Source organism: Emys orbicularis, chromosome 1 (genome assembly GCF_028017835.1).
Source record: "Emys orbicularis isolate rEmyOrb1 chromosome 1, rEmyOrb1.hap1, whole genome shotgun sequence".
NCBI classification, from domain to species: Eukaryota; Metazoa; Chordata; order Testudines; family Emydidae; genus Emys; species Emys orbicularis.
The window spans coordinates 318,935,274-318,954,334 of NC_088683.1; the positions used below are offsets into that span (position 1 = coordinate 318,935,274).

The 19,061-nt window shown below is 40.8% G+C and overlaps 1 protein-coding gene across 4 annotated transcripts in view; it reads right to left on the reverse strand.

Moving 5' to 3' along the window:
- NBEA (neurobeachin) overlaps positions 1-19,061 on the reverse strand; it is an 816,600-nt gene that overhangs the window by 641,103 nt on the left and 156,436 nt on the right. For all 4 annotated transcript variants that reach the window (XM_065403538.1, XM_065403557.1, XM_065403547.1 and 1 more), the window contains exon 6: positions 15,536-15,662. In XM_065403538.1, coding sequence (XP_065259610.1) covers positions 15,536-15,662 — 127 coding nt within the window. The remainder of the gene's footprint in view (positions 1-15,535; positions 15,663-19,061) is intronic.

Here is a 19,061-nt window from a genome sequence, read left to right on the forward strand (position 1 = left end):
AAAGGAAGCATTGGGAGCCCAAACACTTGGCATACTTTAACCTAGACAGGGCAAAATTCTAATAAAAGTACAAGATACGAGAGAATGCAACACTCATAGGGAGAGTGAATAAACAACCTGCCAGATCTTTTCTATTTCTAGTGTGAGATGGCATATGACCTGCACCCAAAAACAATGAATGGCTAGAGGCAAGAGTGGACAAAGAGAGGTACCACCCCATGAAGTTCCTGCCAGGTCCATCCCCCTATTGTAGTGGTGGAATGGCATCAGGAAATTGGCTAAGAGACCAACAGACTTGCATTGGGAGTGGAGGTGCAGTAGTGTAACTTTTGAACAAAGACGAGGTGTTGGTTACCAATGAATGGATTGTCACTGGAGGGGAGGGATGCCACTACAAAACCATTAGCTAGGTTTTGCTGAGGGTCACTGGCTGAAAAACCACTATTCTAGATTAAAGTTCTTGTCATTTTCTACTCTGCCGAGGCCTTTCAAGCCTTATGGCCACCGTCACACAAATCAAGGCCCTGTTTCAAGGTGTGGCACAGCAAGCAACATACATTGGAGAACTGCCATCCCGATATTGAAACTGAGAAACATACAGCCATTTCAAACTATGGTACTCAGGAGCTAGTGTCACTCCACACTACAATCAGTATAGATACTCTTCATACCAAAGAGCATAGTTTACAAGAGTGCATTAAGAGACTTGTGTGATTCAAAACCATACAAAGTCTTAGCTCTCAATCGTAAGGGCAGAGAAGCAGTGAAGACGGCTGTCTGCCTTTGTATGGGTGCTCTAACTGCTATGCTGCTCCTACTTCACATGATGTAGTTGCACAGTATATAGGGAACTGTTCTGACAGTTTATATGCCCAGTAATCTCTGTTCTATAGATCAGCAGTTCTAAAATTGTGGATCAGGACCCCAAAGTGGGTCAGAACCTCATTTTAATGGGGTCACCAGGGCTGGCTTAGACGTGCTGGGTCCCAGGCCTGAAGCCTGAGCCCCACCACCCGAGGCCGAAGCTTGAGTGTTTCAGCCCTGCGTGTTGGGACTCAGACTACAGGCGCCATGCCTGGGGCTGAAGCCCTTGGGCTTCAGCTTTGCCCTCCCACCCCAGACGGGTCAATGGGGCTCGGGCATGCTCAGGCTTCGGTCCTCCCTTCTGGGGTCATGCAGTAATTTTTATTGTCAGAAGGGGGTCACGGTGCAATGAAGTTTGAAAACCCCGGCTATAGATCATAAATGCAATGGGGGGGGGGGGGGTAGTGTCAACTGCAGGCAGAACTTAGGTGACAAAAAAGGCTCATTAGGCCAGAGGAAAAAAGTGCTCCTTCAGCAGCTGGCCCAAATTGTAATGTTCCAAAAGAATCCAAGCATAAACACAGTCTAATTCTCATTCATCCAAGAACAATTTTCTTGTCCCATGAGAAAAGACAATTCAAAATGGGGAGAGGGTCCAATAAAGACAGGTCTCTAAATACCAACAGGCTGACGACCTAAGAGCATGCATACACTGGTGATCGGATGTCAAGAAATACAGGCAGTAAAGCACTAACAAGAGTAGCTCTGCTGCCACAAGTGCAGACTCAAGCACTTTTAGACTCTAGGAGGAAGCCTGACCTTAAGCTTGTTACTTATACAGCAGTTGGGATCTGGTGAACGTGTCTTTATGTAGCTTCACCTGTTTGTGCAATAGATGTTATGGATATGCTAATGACTCTGAATTTGCTTCAAGTTACCACTACACCTAAATGTACACCATAGCATCAAAATAGCTTCAATCTGCCAGCACTGCCAGAAACGCATCATATGCGTTGTGCTGAAGCCAGTGCTAAATTTGTAAGAAAAGAGGTGCTGGGGCTCAAGCAATTTTATTTACATTCATAACTGATGCAGAAAGCCCAGAGGGGCTGGGGCTATGAATTGCCAAACCTAGAGGTGCCAGGACTCGGCCTTGACAAGTCCTGCACAAATTAAGCACTGGCTGTAGCACAAGGAGCGAGAGGTCATTTAAAACATCGGGTTTCCTGAAAAAAAAAAAAACCTAATAAACAGAGCAGAGCAATAAGAGAAGCATTAAAACAAAGCAAAACTGCACAAGAGAGCTAGACAGCAGTAATACAGAAATACAGCTACTTCTCTAATTGAAAGTTGCTGCCTTAATAGCCCACATTTAAAGAAATACAGATTTGAAAATAGCCAATACTCCAAAAAATAAGGCAAGAGACGCAACAGCAAACAATAATAATTTTGAGAGGAGCTCATAATAGAGGGAGAGACCAAGGAAAATGTAATTGAGCTGTCAAAGTAAAAGTAAAGAGAGTCTCGAAAACAAGTACTGGAGTTGCAGTAGACAATGTTCAGTGCAGAGCTCTTGCAGGGAGTTCCTATATAGGCTTTGGCTAGAAAATAACTGACAAGGTCCTAGAGGGAGCTGAGGCAATGGAAGATGGAATGGAACATAGGAGCTGTCCCTGCTCCTACCAGTGTTTCACACGCTGATAATTTTAAGACCTTGTCTTGGGCCTCAGCTTTGTAGTGCAAGAGTGAAAATCCTGTGTGCATAGTATTGTTAAAGAATGATATTTAAAAGGAAAAAAATTATATTGACAAGGAAAGTGACCAAATAATTTAAATGTTGTTCAGTTAAAATGAAATGAGAAAAGGAAGTTAAAAAGGTGGATTCACTCTACTACTTTCATCTCATTCAGCCTGCATTGCTGGGTTCTGGAAAGCATGGCAACAGAAGCTGGCTTCTCAGGCTCTCAAAAATAATTAGCGCCACAAGATGTCACACTTTTTAAGTGAATTGTTCTGCAAGTAGTGCAAAAAGACATATCAGTCTGTGATACTACATCTGTATGTTATAATCTCCAGATAGAATAGGATAAGTTAAGAAGCTCACTCTATAATATGACAATACCCTGCTGAATAGAAGATTTAATGATTATATTACTGCATAAAGTTTCTCTAAATAAAAAGCTCACTGTTGCAATGATTCACATTTTATTTCTTATATTCACATGGCCATGATTTATAAACTTGTAAACTTTCAAAATCAAATCAGTCACCCTCAACTTAGATTTTTTTTTTTTTTTTGGTATTTCAATTTGTCACACAACAAAGATTTCAGTGTGTGGATGCAAGTGTGTTCAAAAAGTATCTATGAGCTTAGTGCCAGTGAAATTTAAACGCTCAGTCCAGGTGAACACACACACAAAACAAAGATAAGTGCTCCAGAATTCCTTCATTATAACAAATGTAATGTGTTTCTCTTGGATAGTACAGCAGCAGCATGTTAGAGGTTGTCATGGGCTAACAATTACGGAAGTGGCTCAAAAATAAAATGATCACAAGTTCAGGAGCAATTTTTATAAATGAAGGTTTTTTTAAAAGTGTTTTTATTTATTTATGTAGGTGTCCAAAAAAGAGGGAGTCCTTTATAGATATGATTCTTAGTTTGAAAAATTGTGTAATCTTTAAATAGAAATACTGAACATCAGTGTTCACAATCTGGATTGTGTCTTTTAAGAATATTTCTAGGGCCTTTAACATGTCTAATTATATTTTAGTAAAATCTCCCTTTTTATAGTTCACTATTTTTATTACATATGCTTTATATTTGCCTTGCTGTTTCACATATTTTATACATGTAATATGTATCAAAATGCATTAATAAAATTAAAACCAATGGAGGTATTAATATTGGAAAAGGCTAGCTTTCATGAATTTTAGTGATGTTTAATTTTAAAACAGTTCATATTTTACCAGTGAGGTGGAAAAATCTGAAAATGACAAAAAAATATTTTTGTTAGTCAAAATCAGAGACAACTAGGAAGATCTTCAGAGGAATGTGATCTCATAGACTCATAGACTCATAGACTTTAAGGTCAGAAGGGACCAATATGGTCATCTAGTCTGACCTCCCGCATGATGCAGGCCACAAAAGCTGACTCACCCACAACAGAATCTTCCAGCCTGCGACCCCTGCCCTATGCTGCGGAGGAAGGCGAAAAACCTCCAGGGCCTCTGCCAATCTACCCTGGAGGAAAATTCCTTCCCGACCCCAAATATGGCGATCAGCAGAACCCCGAGCATACAGGCAAGATTCTACAGCCGGACCCTCATTTTACCCGCGATGGCCCGTTAATGCCTGTTTGACTAAAATCACATTATCCCATCAAACCATTCCCTCCATAAACTTATCAAGCCTAATCTTGAAGCCAGAGAGGTCCTTCGCCCCCACCGTTTCCCTCGGAAGGCTGTTCCAAAATTTTACCCCTCTGACGGTTAGAAACCTTCGTCTAATTTCAAGCCTAAACTTCCCCACGGCCAGTTTATATCCATTCGTTCTCGTATCCACATTACTACTAAGCTGAAATAATTCCTCTCCCTCCTTGGTATTAATCCCTTTGATATATTTAAAGAGAGCAATCATATCCCCCCTCAGCCTTCTTTTGGTTAGGCTAAACAAACCGAGCTCCTCGAGTCTCCTTTCATAGGAAAGGTTTTCCATTCCTCGGATCATCCTAGTGGCCCTTCTCTGTACCCGTTCCAGTTTGAGTTCATCCTTTTTAAACATAGGAGACCAGAACTGCACACAGTACTCCAAATGAGGTCTCACCAGCGCCTTGTATAACGGAAGCAGCACCTCCCTGTCCCTACCAGAAATACCTCGCCTAACGCATCCCAAGATCGCATTAGCTTTTTTCACAGCCACGTCACATTGCCGACTCATAGTCATCCTGCGATCAACCAGGACTCCGAGGTCCTTCTCCTCCTCCGTCACTTCCAACCTATGCGTCCCTAACTTATAACTAAAATTCTTGTTAGTCATCCCTAAATGCATCACCTTACACTTCCCACTATTAAATCTCATCCTATTATTGTTACTCCAATTTACAAGGTCATCCAAGTCTCCCTGCAAAATATCCCGATCCTTCTCCGAATTGGCAATACCTCCCAACTTTGTGTCATCCGCAAACTTTATCAGCCCACTCCTACATTCGGTTCCGAGGTCAGTAACGAATAGATTAAATAAAATCGGACCTAAAACCGAACCTTGAGGAACCCCACTGGTGACCTCCCTCCAACCCGACAGTTCCCCTTTCAGTACTACCCGCTGCAGTCTCCCCTTTAACCAGTTCTTTATCCACCTCTGGATTTTCATATCGATCCCCATCTTTTCTAATTTAACCAGTAATTCCTCGTGCGGCACAGTATCAAACGCTTTACTAAAATCTAGGTAAATTAGATCCACCGCATTTCCTTTATCTAGAAGGTCTGTTACTTTCTCAAAAAAGGAGATCAAGTTGGTTTGGCACGATCTTCCTTTCGTAAACCCATGTTGTAATTTGTCCCAATTGCCATTCACCTCAAGGTCCTTAACTACTTTTTCCTTCAAAATTTTTTCCAAGACCTTGCATACTACAGAAGTTAAACTAACAGGCCTGTAGTTACCCGGGTCACTTTTTATCCCCTTCTTGAAAATAGGAACCACATTAGCTATTTTCCAGTCCATCGGTACCTCCCCCGAGTTTACAGATTTATTAAAAATTATTGCCAAGGGGCTTGCAATTTCTCGCGCCAGCTCCTTCAATATTCTAGGATGAAGATCATCCGGTCCACCCGATTTAGTCCCATTTAGCTGGTCAAGTTTGGCTTCCACCTCTGATACTTTAATGTCAATTGCCCCTCCTTTATTCCCCTCTGTCCCGCTCCCTCTATTCCTAAGCCCTTCATTAGCCTTATTAAACACCGATGCAAAATATTCATTTAGATATTGTGCCATGCTTAGATTGTCCTTAATCTCCACTCCATCTGCAAGCTTCAGTGGCCCCACTTCCTCTTTCTTTGTTTTCTTCCTATTTATATGGCTATAAAACCTCTTACTATTGGATTTAATTCCCCTCGCGAGGTCCAACTCTACACGGCTTTTGGCCTTTCTCACCGCATCCCTACATGCTCTGACCTCAATAAGGTAGGTTTCTTTGCCGATCTCTCCTCTCTTCCATTCTTTGTACGCTTTCTGTTTTTTCTTAATCGCCCCTTTGAGACGCCCGCTCATCCAGCTGGGTCTAATTCCCCTGCCTACTGACCGTTTCCCCTTTCTCGGGATACAGGCCTCGGACAGCTCGTGCAACTTCAGCTTGAAATAATCCCAGGCCTCATCTGCCTTTAGCTCTCTAAGTATGTTAGCCCAATCCACTTCCCTAAGTAGTTGCCTTAATTTATTAAAGTTGGCCTTTTTGAAATCGTAAACCTTAGTCACAGTCATAGTTTTATTTCTGTTAACCCTTCCATTTAGTTTAAACCAAATTAGCTCATGGTCACTCGAGCCAAGGTTGTCCCCTACAACCATTTCCTCAACGAGGTCCTCACTACTCACCAGCACCAAATCTAAAATGGCATCCCCCCTCGTCGGTTCAGCTACTACTTGATGAAGGAATTCATCTGCTAGCACGTCTAGAAACATCTGAGCCCTATTATTGTTACTAGCATTTGTTCCCCAATCTATGTCTGGGAAGTTAAAGTCCCCCATGATCACACAGCTCTTATTAGTTTTTACTTCCTTAAAAACATTAAATAGTTCTCTGTCCGCATCCAGGCTAGATCCCGGTGGTCTATAGCACACCCCAAGCAGTATCTCAGGGGAGGCTCTAGTAGTTCTTTTACCCAGTGTAATTGTTGCCCAGACAGACTCCGTCTTATCCATTCCATCACTTATTATTTCTTTACATTTTAGCTCATTATTGACATACAATGCCACACCCCCACCTTTACCTTTTTTCCGGTCATTCCTAAACAGCACATACCCTTCCATACCTGTACTCCAGTCATGACTACCATTCCACCACGTTTCGGTTATTCCTACGATATCAGGTTTCATTTCTTGGACCAGGAGCTCCAATTCCTCCATTTTGTTACCTAGGCTTCTCGCATTGGTGTATAAACATCTTACCGTATGCTGTCTATCCTTTCTCCCATTAGTTATGCACTTTGGTACGGACCCTGTAGTGTCCATCTGCCTCCTCCTTCTTATGTCCAATTCCCTACCCCTACCTATATCTGTGCTTTTCTCCTCGCCCTCTTTTTCAGTGTTGGAATCTGGCGTGGAGATCAACTGGACATCTCCCAACCGTCTCCCCCAAGTTCCTAGTTTAAAGCCCTTTTGATGAGATGGAAAACTTGTCTAACAGAACAATTCTATGTTGCCCATAACTTGAGCATGGATAGCTTAAATGTGGTTCAGTAAAGAATAAAAGCAGTTGTTCTTCAGAGATTGAGGATAATAAAGTTTTTGCCAAAAAATATCTATGACAAATAAATCCTTAAGAGAATCACTGGAAGATAAGATTGCCTACCACTGGGAAGTCAAAACTGGCATTTCAGTAGTTAAAAACACCCATCATCAATCCACCAGTTTTAAATTACAATTTAACTAGGCAGTTGCTTTGTCAATAGGTGCATCTTCTGAAGGTCTACATGCACTTTTTATGCTGGAGGAGCATCTGATCACACCTGGAGTGAAATCTCTAAACAAGGCAACAAGAAATCCAGGCACAAATTGAAAAGGACAGTTTGGATTTCTTATGCTGGAGTTGGTAATTGTATTTGGTGGTGGTATATTCCCCCAATATATTATACTGCATGTGCACATCATACATATACACATTATTAATGGGAAATAAAAGATGCATATAAAAATCTCATTAGAAAATACCCAACTTTATCTGACAAAGTCTTTCTTTTCAGCACCTCCTATATACCAACACATGACACTGAGGCTGAAAAGTGTGATCTCTGTTGAATACAAAATTGGTAAGCAATCATCCACACCTGATACACTTGGCAAATTAGTGAACACATGATCACCTGAAAGTGATATTCACGCAATGAGGCATACATACACCTGTTACTAGTTCAAAGTTAGTAAAACCTCAGACTGAACACAGAGCCAATTTTGCATAAACTAAAACTGACATTTTTCAAAGGATAGCCTACAGCAAGATCAGAGTTACAACCAAACAAACTATGCTCATTTATGGTAAAAATGAGTGAGATGACTTCTTCTTGATAAAATAAAGACTGACAGTTCTAGCAGTAATAAGAAAAGAAACAATCACTAAGACCCACAGCATTTTGCTACTGAAACCTTAATCAAAAGGTAAGCGATTTTGTTTTGGCCTGGGATTGTAATACATGTATAATTGCTTCCAAAAAGCACAAACAAAAGAGCTGAAAAAGGATCAAGTCCCAAAGAGACTATGGCAAAATCAAGGAGGATTTATTTGAATTCAAAGAAAACTAATTTACTATTGATTGCGACTATAGATTTGTACTTTCAAAGCTAATCTATATCAAATCTGCAAATCTTTAAATCAAGACTTGGTATCTTTCTAAGGGCTTATCTACATATGGGGGAGGGAGTAGTGTATGCCTGTGGATTAGGTTTGTGTTCACAAACTGTTGCAGAATAAATATTCCAAAATAATTGTATCCACATGGCCGCGTTTTATCTGCATTGCTCTGAATCAGTGCATACACATGACAGTGACTTTTTTCAAAGTAAGCACTCAGCATTCTGGGCAGGTATCCATAGTGCTTTGTGCCCCGGCTGTGACACAGACCCCATATTTATCATAGTTGTATCATTATATGATTATGACATAGTTATGATGCATCTTGTACAAGATGTGCCATGTAAGGTGTCTATGAAAAATTGTGATTTTTGAATATGATTATCCTATTTGTGTGCATGTATCATTTTTATATCTGAAGTTATGAATATTGACTATGTATCTGTATTTCAAATATGGTTACACCTGGGTAACACCCACCAGGCAAGATGCTTCCAGTCTAGACAGCTGGTTGTGAAGGGCCTGTTCAAGGTAATGGGCCATTAAAGGAAATAGTAGGCCTTAGGAGAAGCTTATCCCCCACCTGGTGAGCCTTCCTGAGAACGCTCCAGACAGCCTATGAGTAATGGCTGCTATGACTCAGCACAGCATGCAAGGGCATGTGACCAGACCAGATGACCTTGAACTGCATTTTGGTATCTGTATTTTTCCACAAACCGGGCTGGAAACTTAACTTGGAACAAAGGGTTCCTGTCATATGGAAAAACTATACAAGGTGGGGTGTGACATCATCTCTTAGCCTCACTCCCCACACAAGAGAACTCTTGAGGAACAAAGACGGCTAGTCCCAGGCTACAGGGATTTCTAACCTATATATGGAAACTTGGTGGACTGCTTGTATCATCAATCAGGGTGAGAAATTGCTAATCCAAATCCTTTCTGTTTAGTATATTAGGCTTAGTTTGCAGTTTTTGTTTGTTAGATAATCTGCTTTGATTTGTTTGCTATCACTTATAATCACTTAAAATCTATCTTTCTGTAGTAAATAAACTTGTTGTTGAGCCACATTTGGTAGAGGAAGAAGTGGAGGAAATTGGACAGCTACCCATGGATACAATTTTTCTGGAGCAGCTTCACTTGATTCAATGCCATTTCTGGGCTTGGGGAACCAGCACTGACCATTGGGAAAGAACAGTGACCTGGTCCTTGGATGGGCAGCAAAGGAGGCAAAATTTCAGACTGACACATGTCATGTACATAGAGGTCTATCCAGAGCTCACCCTGAAGCTGCACTAGCATCACACCAACATGAAACCTTCCCTCAGTGTGGAAAATGTGTAGCCATAGCCATCTGGAAGCTCACCATCTCCAACTGATACTGATTAATAACTATGCAATCTGGTGTTGGTAAGATTAGTTGTCAGGGCTGTTGCCATGGAGGTGTGTGCTGCTATAAAGAAGTTGTTGATGGAATGAGTTGGAAAGCTTGACAATGCACAGGAGATTATTGATGGATTTGCACTGGTTGGGGGTTCCTGATTTATAATGGGGCCACTGATGGGAACCTTGTGCCCACTCTCCCCCTCCACCCTGCCCCCCCCAGGCCTCAGGGTTTACAAACAGAAAGGGGTATTTCTCCATGCTGCTCCAAGGCATGGTTGATCACCAGTATTAATGTGAGATAGCCTGGAAAGGTTTATGATGCTAGCATCTTTTAAAACTCACACCTGTTTTATTTAACAAAAATTGGCATTTTTGCTCTCAGGACTTCTATGTACCATAATGGTGTTGTGAGTCCCACTATCATTCTGGGATAGCCCGCTTATCTTTAACTTCCCTGCCTTATAAAGCCTTTTATTGGACACTTAGGATGGCAGAAAGAACCTTTATAATTATATTCTGAGTAGCTACAAAATGACAGTGAAGTATGTATTCGTAAGGCTGAAAGGAAGATGACCTTGTCACACAGTGAGGCTGGAGACTCGTGTCACAACTGCTTGCTGTGTTTTGCATAACATCTGTTAGAGGAAGAGAGAGCACCTCACTGACAGGTGGGAAGCAGAGATGCAAAGAGTTTCAGGCAGCTATGAACAACCAGTGAGGCTTCCTTTGCCAATTACAGCAAATCATCAGGGCCACAGGTCAGGGATGCCCTGTGCTCCTTTTCTGAGGCTAGGAGTTGAGGTGCTGCAATGTAATTTTATTATGCACTTTGGCATGGTTTCATAACTCTGTATACAGTTTTACTCAAACAGAAGATTATATGGTTTTTAAAATGTGTTATGTGACTGCTTGGGGTGTTTATCATTTATGGAATATCTGGTGATTTATGAGACTTTAGTGAACTTTTGTGAAAATAATTTTTACTACTCAAATAGCGCAAATAATAAACACCATTTATAGAACAAAACTGCAAACATTGATTCCAACCACAACATAAAACAAAGCAAATGTTATACAACATTACAATGAAGATGTGTAACAAATGCCTAGAAGTTCTGAGTTTGTACAAATGTTTGTGCTGTACTGGTCACACACGTGTAGGTACGAGATTTCTGCCTGTTGTCTTTGCCTTCTGGTATAGGACGGTGTGGGAAGAAACCATCATTTGCGGGTGTTGGAGTTAAGGAGGGCTCCCAGCATTCACTGTTTTCAACATCCTGGGTGATGTGGAGGAGGGAAGAAAGTGCCTGTTTGAACTTTAGAAATGGTACTGCTGCTCCCAGTACACATTGTTCTCCATGGGCTGCAGGACATGGTAAGGGTCTTTGGTTGCAGTGCTGAGCCAAAACATCCTCCATAAAGACTAATTTTTTACATCAGGTCCAGAAGCTGTTTTTGCCCATCCCTATCTTTCTCAGTGGTTTCTCTGGTCAATTCTGTGTCGTCTTCTCTCTCAGCAATGACACCTTCTCAGTCCTTCTGTCTCTCTGCAAGGAGAACATCCCTCCACTCTTCTGTTTTCTTAGCCCTCTTCTGGGATGCTGACAAGAGTTCCCAAACATTTCAGTTTTGGTCTTTTTTTTCGTGCCCCAGAGATTTGCTAGGCATTTTGCAATTGGTGACAGTCCTGTCCTTGAGTGCCATGCACAATCAGGCACAGGAGCTGGGGAAGCTGAGAAACCAAAGAAGTATTTATCGTAGTATTTCAAGTCTCCAGGCTTCAATGATAAACTGTTGCTTTTGCCTCAGTTTTGGAATACTATTTTCACAGTCTCTTCCTAGTCTGGGGAGAATTTACATATAGTAAGACATTTGCCATCTTAATTGCCTTTTGAATAGTAACCCTACTCCTATGTTGTTGTGGAGATTGGCTGGGTGTGCAGCACGGGTTGGGGATTAGGGCTGGTGTTTTATGTTCGGCTAGCAGGCTGAGTGGACAAACAGTAGCATTTGAGATTTGCATAGGTTGGGTGGTTGACTGGGAATCTGCAGGGGGAAGGTTAGTAATTGCACATGCACCTGTGCAGTCAGTCCTTCTATTGGAGGATGTTATCCTCATATGAATCACGAAGAAATAGACAAAGATTGTTAAAAAGGCAATGGGCAGACCAGAAAGATAGGCAGATATGTTACTCGCCAGAAGGGTCCCCTGCCCTGCCTCAGAAGTGCTGCATGACTGGAAGGGGAACCCTACCTATACAGGAAGCCCCAAGAAGACTGCTTTACCTTGAAACATCATGCCAAAATAGAGCATTGTCTTTGCCTTAACTTCTGTTTTATATCACCTGCCAACCTGCACAAAGTGTACAGCAAAATAAATAGCATTCTGCTGTAACTGTTTTGAACTTAAGGAGTTAATGCTGAGAGTTATTTCAGCTACCCAAGTCTCTCATGAACTCTATTCATTTTTAGTATTTCACTTTGGGAAATATATCTCATAAAATGCTAAGCTAGCTGAAATTTCTGGGTACTGCTCAAATTGTGAAGCGAAGAGTTTAGGGGGAGAGGGGGCGCTTTTGCATTTTTCTTCCTGTAACCGACGTTTCAATAAACATGCCTACATTACAAGGGCTTTTTAAAAAAAATATAGAATGACTGCAGAGCAATAGCTTGACCAGGGGCAGAGAGTCCAGTGGTCAACCAGTTGGGAAAAGGAACATGAAGAGCACAGGAAAGGAGTGTTGGGGGTGGATGCCAGTAAAGCAAATAGCTGTGGGAACTGAAAATATCAAGGAATAATCCCCTTCAGATCTTAAATTCCCAGGCACAGATACCAATTTTTAGAACACAGCATGGTGGGGAGGGAGGGCTGGAAGCTGGCAAGGTTTGCAAAGGCTCTTAACTCCTGGTGGTGCCCACTGGACAACCAGAACAAAAGATTTTTGAAGTTACCCATACAATTTTATTGTAATATAGGACAGAATACTTACTGGGAGAGGTCTCCTTCCCAGCACTATCATGCTGAGTGTCCACCTGGGTTTTGGGAATTGTTTGCTTCTATGGGTTTGCCTTAGGTTTTCATGTGGGGAAAAGATCCTGGCTTCCACGGGAAATCCGGTCAGGGTAGGAGACTGTGTTCTCTTTGATGCCTTCAGTGCTGTCCATGACATACCAGGGTGTGGTGTCCTTCTTGGAAAAAATCTGATCCTCAAAGTAGGGGTGAGTACTTGGAGCACTGCCAGAGGTCCTGTTTCTGTTCTTTGTGGGGGAGGGGTGTTCTCCATAATTCTGCAGCTGCCTATTCCCAGTGTTGCAGCAGTGAGAAGTCCAAAGAGTGACCCCTCTTAGTTATTTGCTTTGATATACACTAGTATATCTTCACATTACGGTATCTGTTAAGGCAGGACTGAATTGTCTCCTCTCCCCAGATCACAAGAAAATCCCTGACCCTCTCTATGGCTCCATGCTCATGTAATGCTCCAGAAGTGCGTCGTCACAAGTTGGGTGGTTCCTGGCTAGTGGTGAAATCCAGCCAACCCAGAGAAGTAGAGGGGACACAGGGTAACACATTATGGCCCTGGTGTAAAGCAATGTAGTATGGGATGGCAGTGGGAGGACTGAAAAATTAATCTGATATATAGGTGCATCCACACAAATTGAATTTAATCTATTTTCAAAGTGGATTATCCAATTTGCACTAATTGGCCAGTTAATTTGGAAGAAACTTGTGTCATGTGTACGCAGGGCATTTTAATTTAAAAAAGAATGAAACACCCGACCCAACCGTGTGTGTATGAGCCCTAAATTTTAATAAAAGTTACGGGCTTGATGCATATATTATTGGGTTAGGTTCTATGGCCTACGTTATGCATGAGGTCAGAATAGATTATCACAGTGTTCCCTTCTGGCCTTAAAATCTATGCAATTACAATTTGCAAGACACGGAATACCACAGAGTCTGATTACTGCCAATAGATCCGGCAGGAATCCATTAGGGCCTACCAGTTTGTGTACACACCTCAGAGTAACAGGCTAGACAAATGAGCTACTCACACAGGAAAACAAATCTGACAAAGATTTATTCCTTGCCCCTTTTGGATCACAAATACAGAGCAACAGAAGGAATGAGTTTGCCGGTACGCATGTTAATGAGCAAACAAAGTTTTTACTTCACATAACATCTCAGTATCCCAGCAAAGCATATACCAACACTACATATACCCTTGGAAGAAAGGCAAAAAACAAACAAGTTTACCGTAACAGACATATAAAGCTGTTGTGCAAACTGACAACTGGATAACCAGTCCAAATGAGAATGAAAGTTAAAAAACTGGAAGCCAACAGAATCATTATCCCCATAGAAGCATCAGGATTACATATTGTGGAAATGAACAGTGGAAGGTGCTAGAGAAATGTTCATGTTACTAGGAATAAGAGACATCCCAAATCTCTACTGATACAGGAGAAAGGTGAAAGCTTGTTTCTCCATGGAACAGATAAGGCAACAAAAATCTGCATCACTGCAGGCAGACTCATTACAGGCACTAATATCACCAAAGTCCCCAAATGCAAAATAAATTCAGTAAATAAATTTCAGTATTTTTATTCTGAAATTAAATGACCTAGGTAATAAAAAAATATTTGTTAGTTATATTAAAATGTTGACAAATTCAAAACAAAAAGCTAGGCTCCAGAGCAATAAAGAAAGAGGACAAAACTGCAAAATATTACTACTGGACAGGGGCAGCTAATTTTTTTTCCCCAGCATCTTTCCACAGGTCAACTTTCCAAAATTTACTGTATGAAAGCTGTATCATGAGATCAGACCTCTGGAGATGCAGATGACCAAGTGTGTCACACCTTTGCACGAGTTACTAAGAACTCGCTAAATGGAGGGCAGAGTTGTTTGAAAATCCAACTACATTTCAAATATTTCTTAAAAAACAGATGAAGAATTTGCCCATCATCAAACAAAATTTCCTTATTATAACAGCTCAAGCAGTATTTAAATATGTAGCAAACCTCAATTCCAGAGATTCCAAGTGAGATTAAACTTCATCCATACTGTACATCCCTATGTGTTGCATAGTATTAATTTAATTTCCAGGAACCTTAGAAATGCATACATCAGCCACTGCGTTTCATTTCATTACTCAATATTCCATTTCAAAATTGGGTGAGGCAACTGTCAGTATGGTTAGCTGGATATTTTACTTCAGCTCTCATCAATGTACAGTTTAATAATAGATTCTTTGAAAACAAAGGGCCAAATATTTAGAAGAATGTTGAAGCTTACTGAACAGAAACATATATAGCTTTTAAAAACAAAACTAAAGCAGTTCATCAGGATTATAAAAATACCCTGACAATCCTTCTCTGCGTGAAATTCTAATTGTTTCAACAGTATTTAAGCACTGGGGCAGGGACTGTCTTTTCATTCTGTGTTTGTACAGCACCTAGCACAATGGAGTCCTGGTCCATGATTAGGATGCCTAGGCGCCATGGCAAATAAAATAAACAAACAAAAACAAAAATAAGAAGAGTTAGCCCTACATATGGGTATGTATTTCTTCATAAACCATTACTATAGACCTCCCATGGTTTCTTTTGCTGATGCCCTGTTCTAACTCTGACATATAATTCATATGACAGAGAGTCATAGAAACTAGTTATAAATAGGAAGTGAGAAATGATCACTTTTACTGTGACAGAAGGGAGTCTATTTCCTCACAGAGGTACTTGATCACACTTTCATAATCATTCTTCATTGTGAACACTATTTTGCTTACCTTGCGTGGCTGAAAATCATACTTCACACAATGCTGAAAACCTTTTCCTTTTGATTTCAACGATGTAACTATTAAGCAGTTGCCAACGAAATGAGCAGAGTACCCAACTCCTTTGCTAGTGCGAAAACTGAAAAGAAAGAATAAATAAGGACAAAATAGTATAAAACTCTCTGGGACAAAGGGAATTTTGGGCACAACCCCCATTAAATCTTTACAAGCAATATAACTTTTGAAGCACAAAGCAAAATATTTTCCTTTCTTTTAGATAATTATTAGCTGATGTATCAGGGAAAATAGATTAAATAAATCTACACACATTAATCTAGGTATTTAGGCAATATTAAATCTCAGTGTCTCAAAAACAGCAGTTATTCTCATAAAACTGCTGGGAGGTAGAAAATATCATCTTCACTTTACAAAGAGAAATGTCGCACGAAGACATTAAGGGCCAGATTTTTTTCAAGAATTTAGGTACCTAAAAATGCAGATAGATGCCTACAGGTAATTTCAAAAGAACCTAGGCAGCTAACTTCCATTTTGGGAGTCAGGCACCTTAGTGCTTTGAAAATCCCATTAGGTGCCTACATTCCTCTAAAAATATGTCCGTAAGTAACCACTAGGAACTGAACCCAAATATCCTGAGTCACTGTTCAATGCCACAATCACAAGATCATTCTTCCTTTATGTTACATATTATGTATCATATCATATATGTAGGTCAACAATTAGGTGCCTAAAATTAGGTTCCTAATCCATATTCAGACACCTAAACAGAAGTGACCTGATTTTCAAAAGTGATGAGCACCTACTAACCCCTCAATGCGCTATGTCCTGTGACATTATCTCCTCCCAATTCTGATTTCTCTGACTCCCTGTATCATCCTGTCCCCTACACATCTCATCTAATTTCTTTTCCCCTTTGCTTTCTAACATGACTGAATTATCCTATCCTAAAAAAAGCCTCTTTTACCCCCATCTGCCACTCCATCTACCATCCCTTTTCCTCCTCCCCTTTAAATCCAGGTGCTTTGACAATGGTGTTTTTTCCTTTGCCTTGACTTCTCCTCCCCCCGGTACAATCCTCTTAAGACTTACCATAAGAATACAAATGACAGTGCTTTTTAGTCATTTCTATCTTCATCTTACATTCATCCCTGTGCTTTCAATTGCCATTTGCTCCCTCTTTGGGCGTTCTCGTTTTTAATATTCAGCTAACTGTTCTACTTTCCACAACTTCGTCAGGAGCTCTTCCGTCTTCTGCCCTTGCCCGCTTTTCATCAGTGTCCCAATGGATTTTGTCCTTGGTCCTCTCTTCTCCTTCTACAACTTATTCCTTTGGAATCTCAACTGCTCAGTCCCACATATGCAATTCTGTCAACTACCAACTAAAGATTTAACTCAGTGAAAACCTCTATTTCCTCTCATCCAAACTCTCTTCTGTCTCTATCATTATCAACAGCTCAATTATCCTGTCACTCATCAAGGCTCACAAGCTACATGCCATATTCCAAGACAAAAAACTATGTTAAAATGCACTTAAGGTTGAGACTACACATCAGTAACTTAAAAGGGAAAATATATTACGGGGATTAATTATCCCAAATGCAAGCATTAAAACCCAAAGAAAAGAAATCCAAACATATTAAGGTATGGAAATACACAGTTCAGGCAACCAAACAAACTTCACTCTTCCTGATAGCAATGCCATGACAGCAATACAATTATGAAAACACATTAGTTTTTGTGGTCCCAGATTGCATTAAACTGATTTTTAAAAGACATTTTTCATATATTTTAACCCCATCATGGTGTTCACTACAGGACAGAGTCAAAGTTGTTTGGTTGCCTTTTACTGTGCACAAATATGTCCAGTCTTCCTCATAGGGCTGACTCATTACAACTAATACAATTGTTGCATACAAGATAGTTCCTGACCTGACCCTAACTGTATTATAACAATTAGATAGTTATTAATAAATTAGCTTAATTACAACCTACTTTAATCAAATATAGCCTAAGCACAACATTTCAATTAACTTTAACTCTGTGGAAAGTTTGAAGAGCCTATGTTAGTCTGTTAAGAAAATCTGGGATGACAAAAAGACACGCAGATTCTACATTTCTTAAAGGATGCAGTTTTTAATTAGTTTTTAACAAACTAATTAACAGCTTTGCTTTTCAATTCTTAGAAAATTCATTCTGTACTCAAAGAGTAAGTGTTGTAAGTTTAGGGAGGATATGCTACATTTTCCATGCATAATAAAGATAATGAATCCCTGCTTTAAGCACAAAAGATCACTCAACCTTTACTACAGAGTCACAACCAGCCCCTACACAATTACAATTCGTTCTCTCTCCCTTATATATTCATAGATTATTTAGGCCAGAAGAGACCATTGTGATCATCTGATTTTAGTCTGATCCCCTGCATAACAAAGGGTATATGATTTCCCTGTAATAATTTCTGCTTCATGTCCAGTAGCTGTGCTTGCAGTAAAGCAGCTCTTTTAGAAAAACATCTTGTCTTGATTTAAAAATGTCCAGTGATAGTGAATTTACCACAACCTGTAGTAAGTTGTTTCAATGATTAATTCTCCCCACTATTAAAATGTGGACCTTATTTCTAGTCTGAATTTGTCTAGCTTCAAATTTTTACTGGTAGACTGGTTGGCTGCTTTAAGCCTAATGCATTTTTTATAAAGGACAGGACTGTCTGTTGTTCTGAGTTTCCTCCACTGAGCTGGCAAGCTCAGATTCTGATAGGATGATCTCTTCCACACAGAATATGCTTGAGTATGCTCAGTTTTGGCATTCAAATTTTTGTGAGATTGCACTCCCCACTAGTTCATACGTATGGGGTCTTTGCCTAGGCAGCAGGAAGAAAGGAATCTTAGCTCCATTAAGGGCCCTCCCCTTGAGTTGGGAGAGGGGGAAGCATCACCTGAGCTGGTGAACTGCCCAGGGGGGCTCAGATAAGCCATTGGCCCCTGGACACTTTTCTGGGGAAGGTATATATGCCCTGTCCTCTCCTGTAGTATACTGTGGTACTGTTTCTTGAAAATTAATCATGCATAATCACTGGAGGGCCTCCCCACATAAGGGGTCTCACATGATGCAAGCACACAGAGGTCTGCAATGCATGCTCAGAGTCTATAGGAGCCATCTTGGTAACTATCTATTAAAGAGGGTTGTGGTTTAAAAAGACAGTTACCTTTTCCGTAACCGGTGTTCTCTGAGATGTGTTGCTCATGTCCACTCCATGTTAGGTGTGTGCGCTCGCCACATGTACTGGTGCTGTAAGTTTTTCCCTTAGCAGTATCCGTAGGGGACCAGCTCTGGCGCCCTCTGGAGTGGCACCCACATGGCATGATATAAGGGGCGCCGCCAGCTCCCCCACCCTCAGTTCCTTCTTGCCAGAAACTCCAACAGTGGGGAAGGAAGGCGGGTTGTGGAACGAACATCTCAAAGAACAGCGGTTACAGAAAAGGTAACTGTTTTCTTGTTTGAGTGCTTGCTCATATCCATT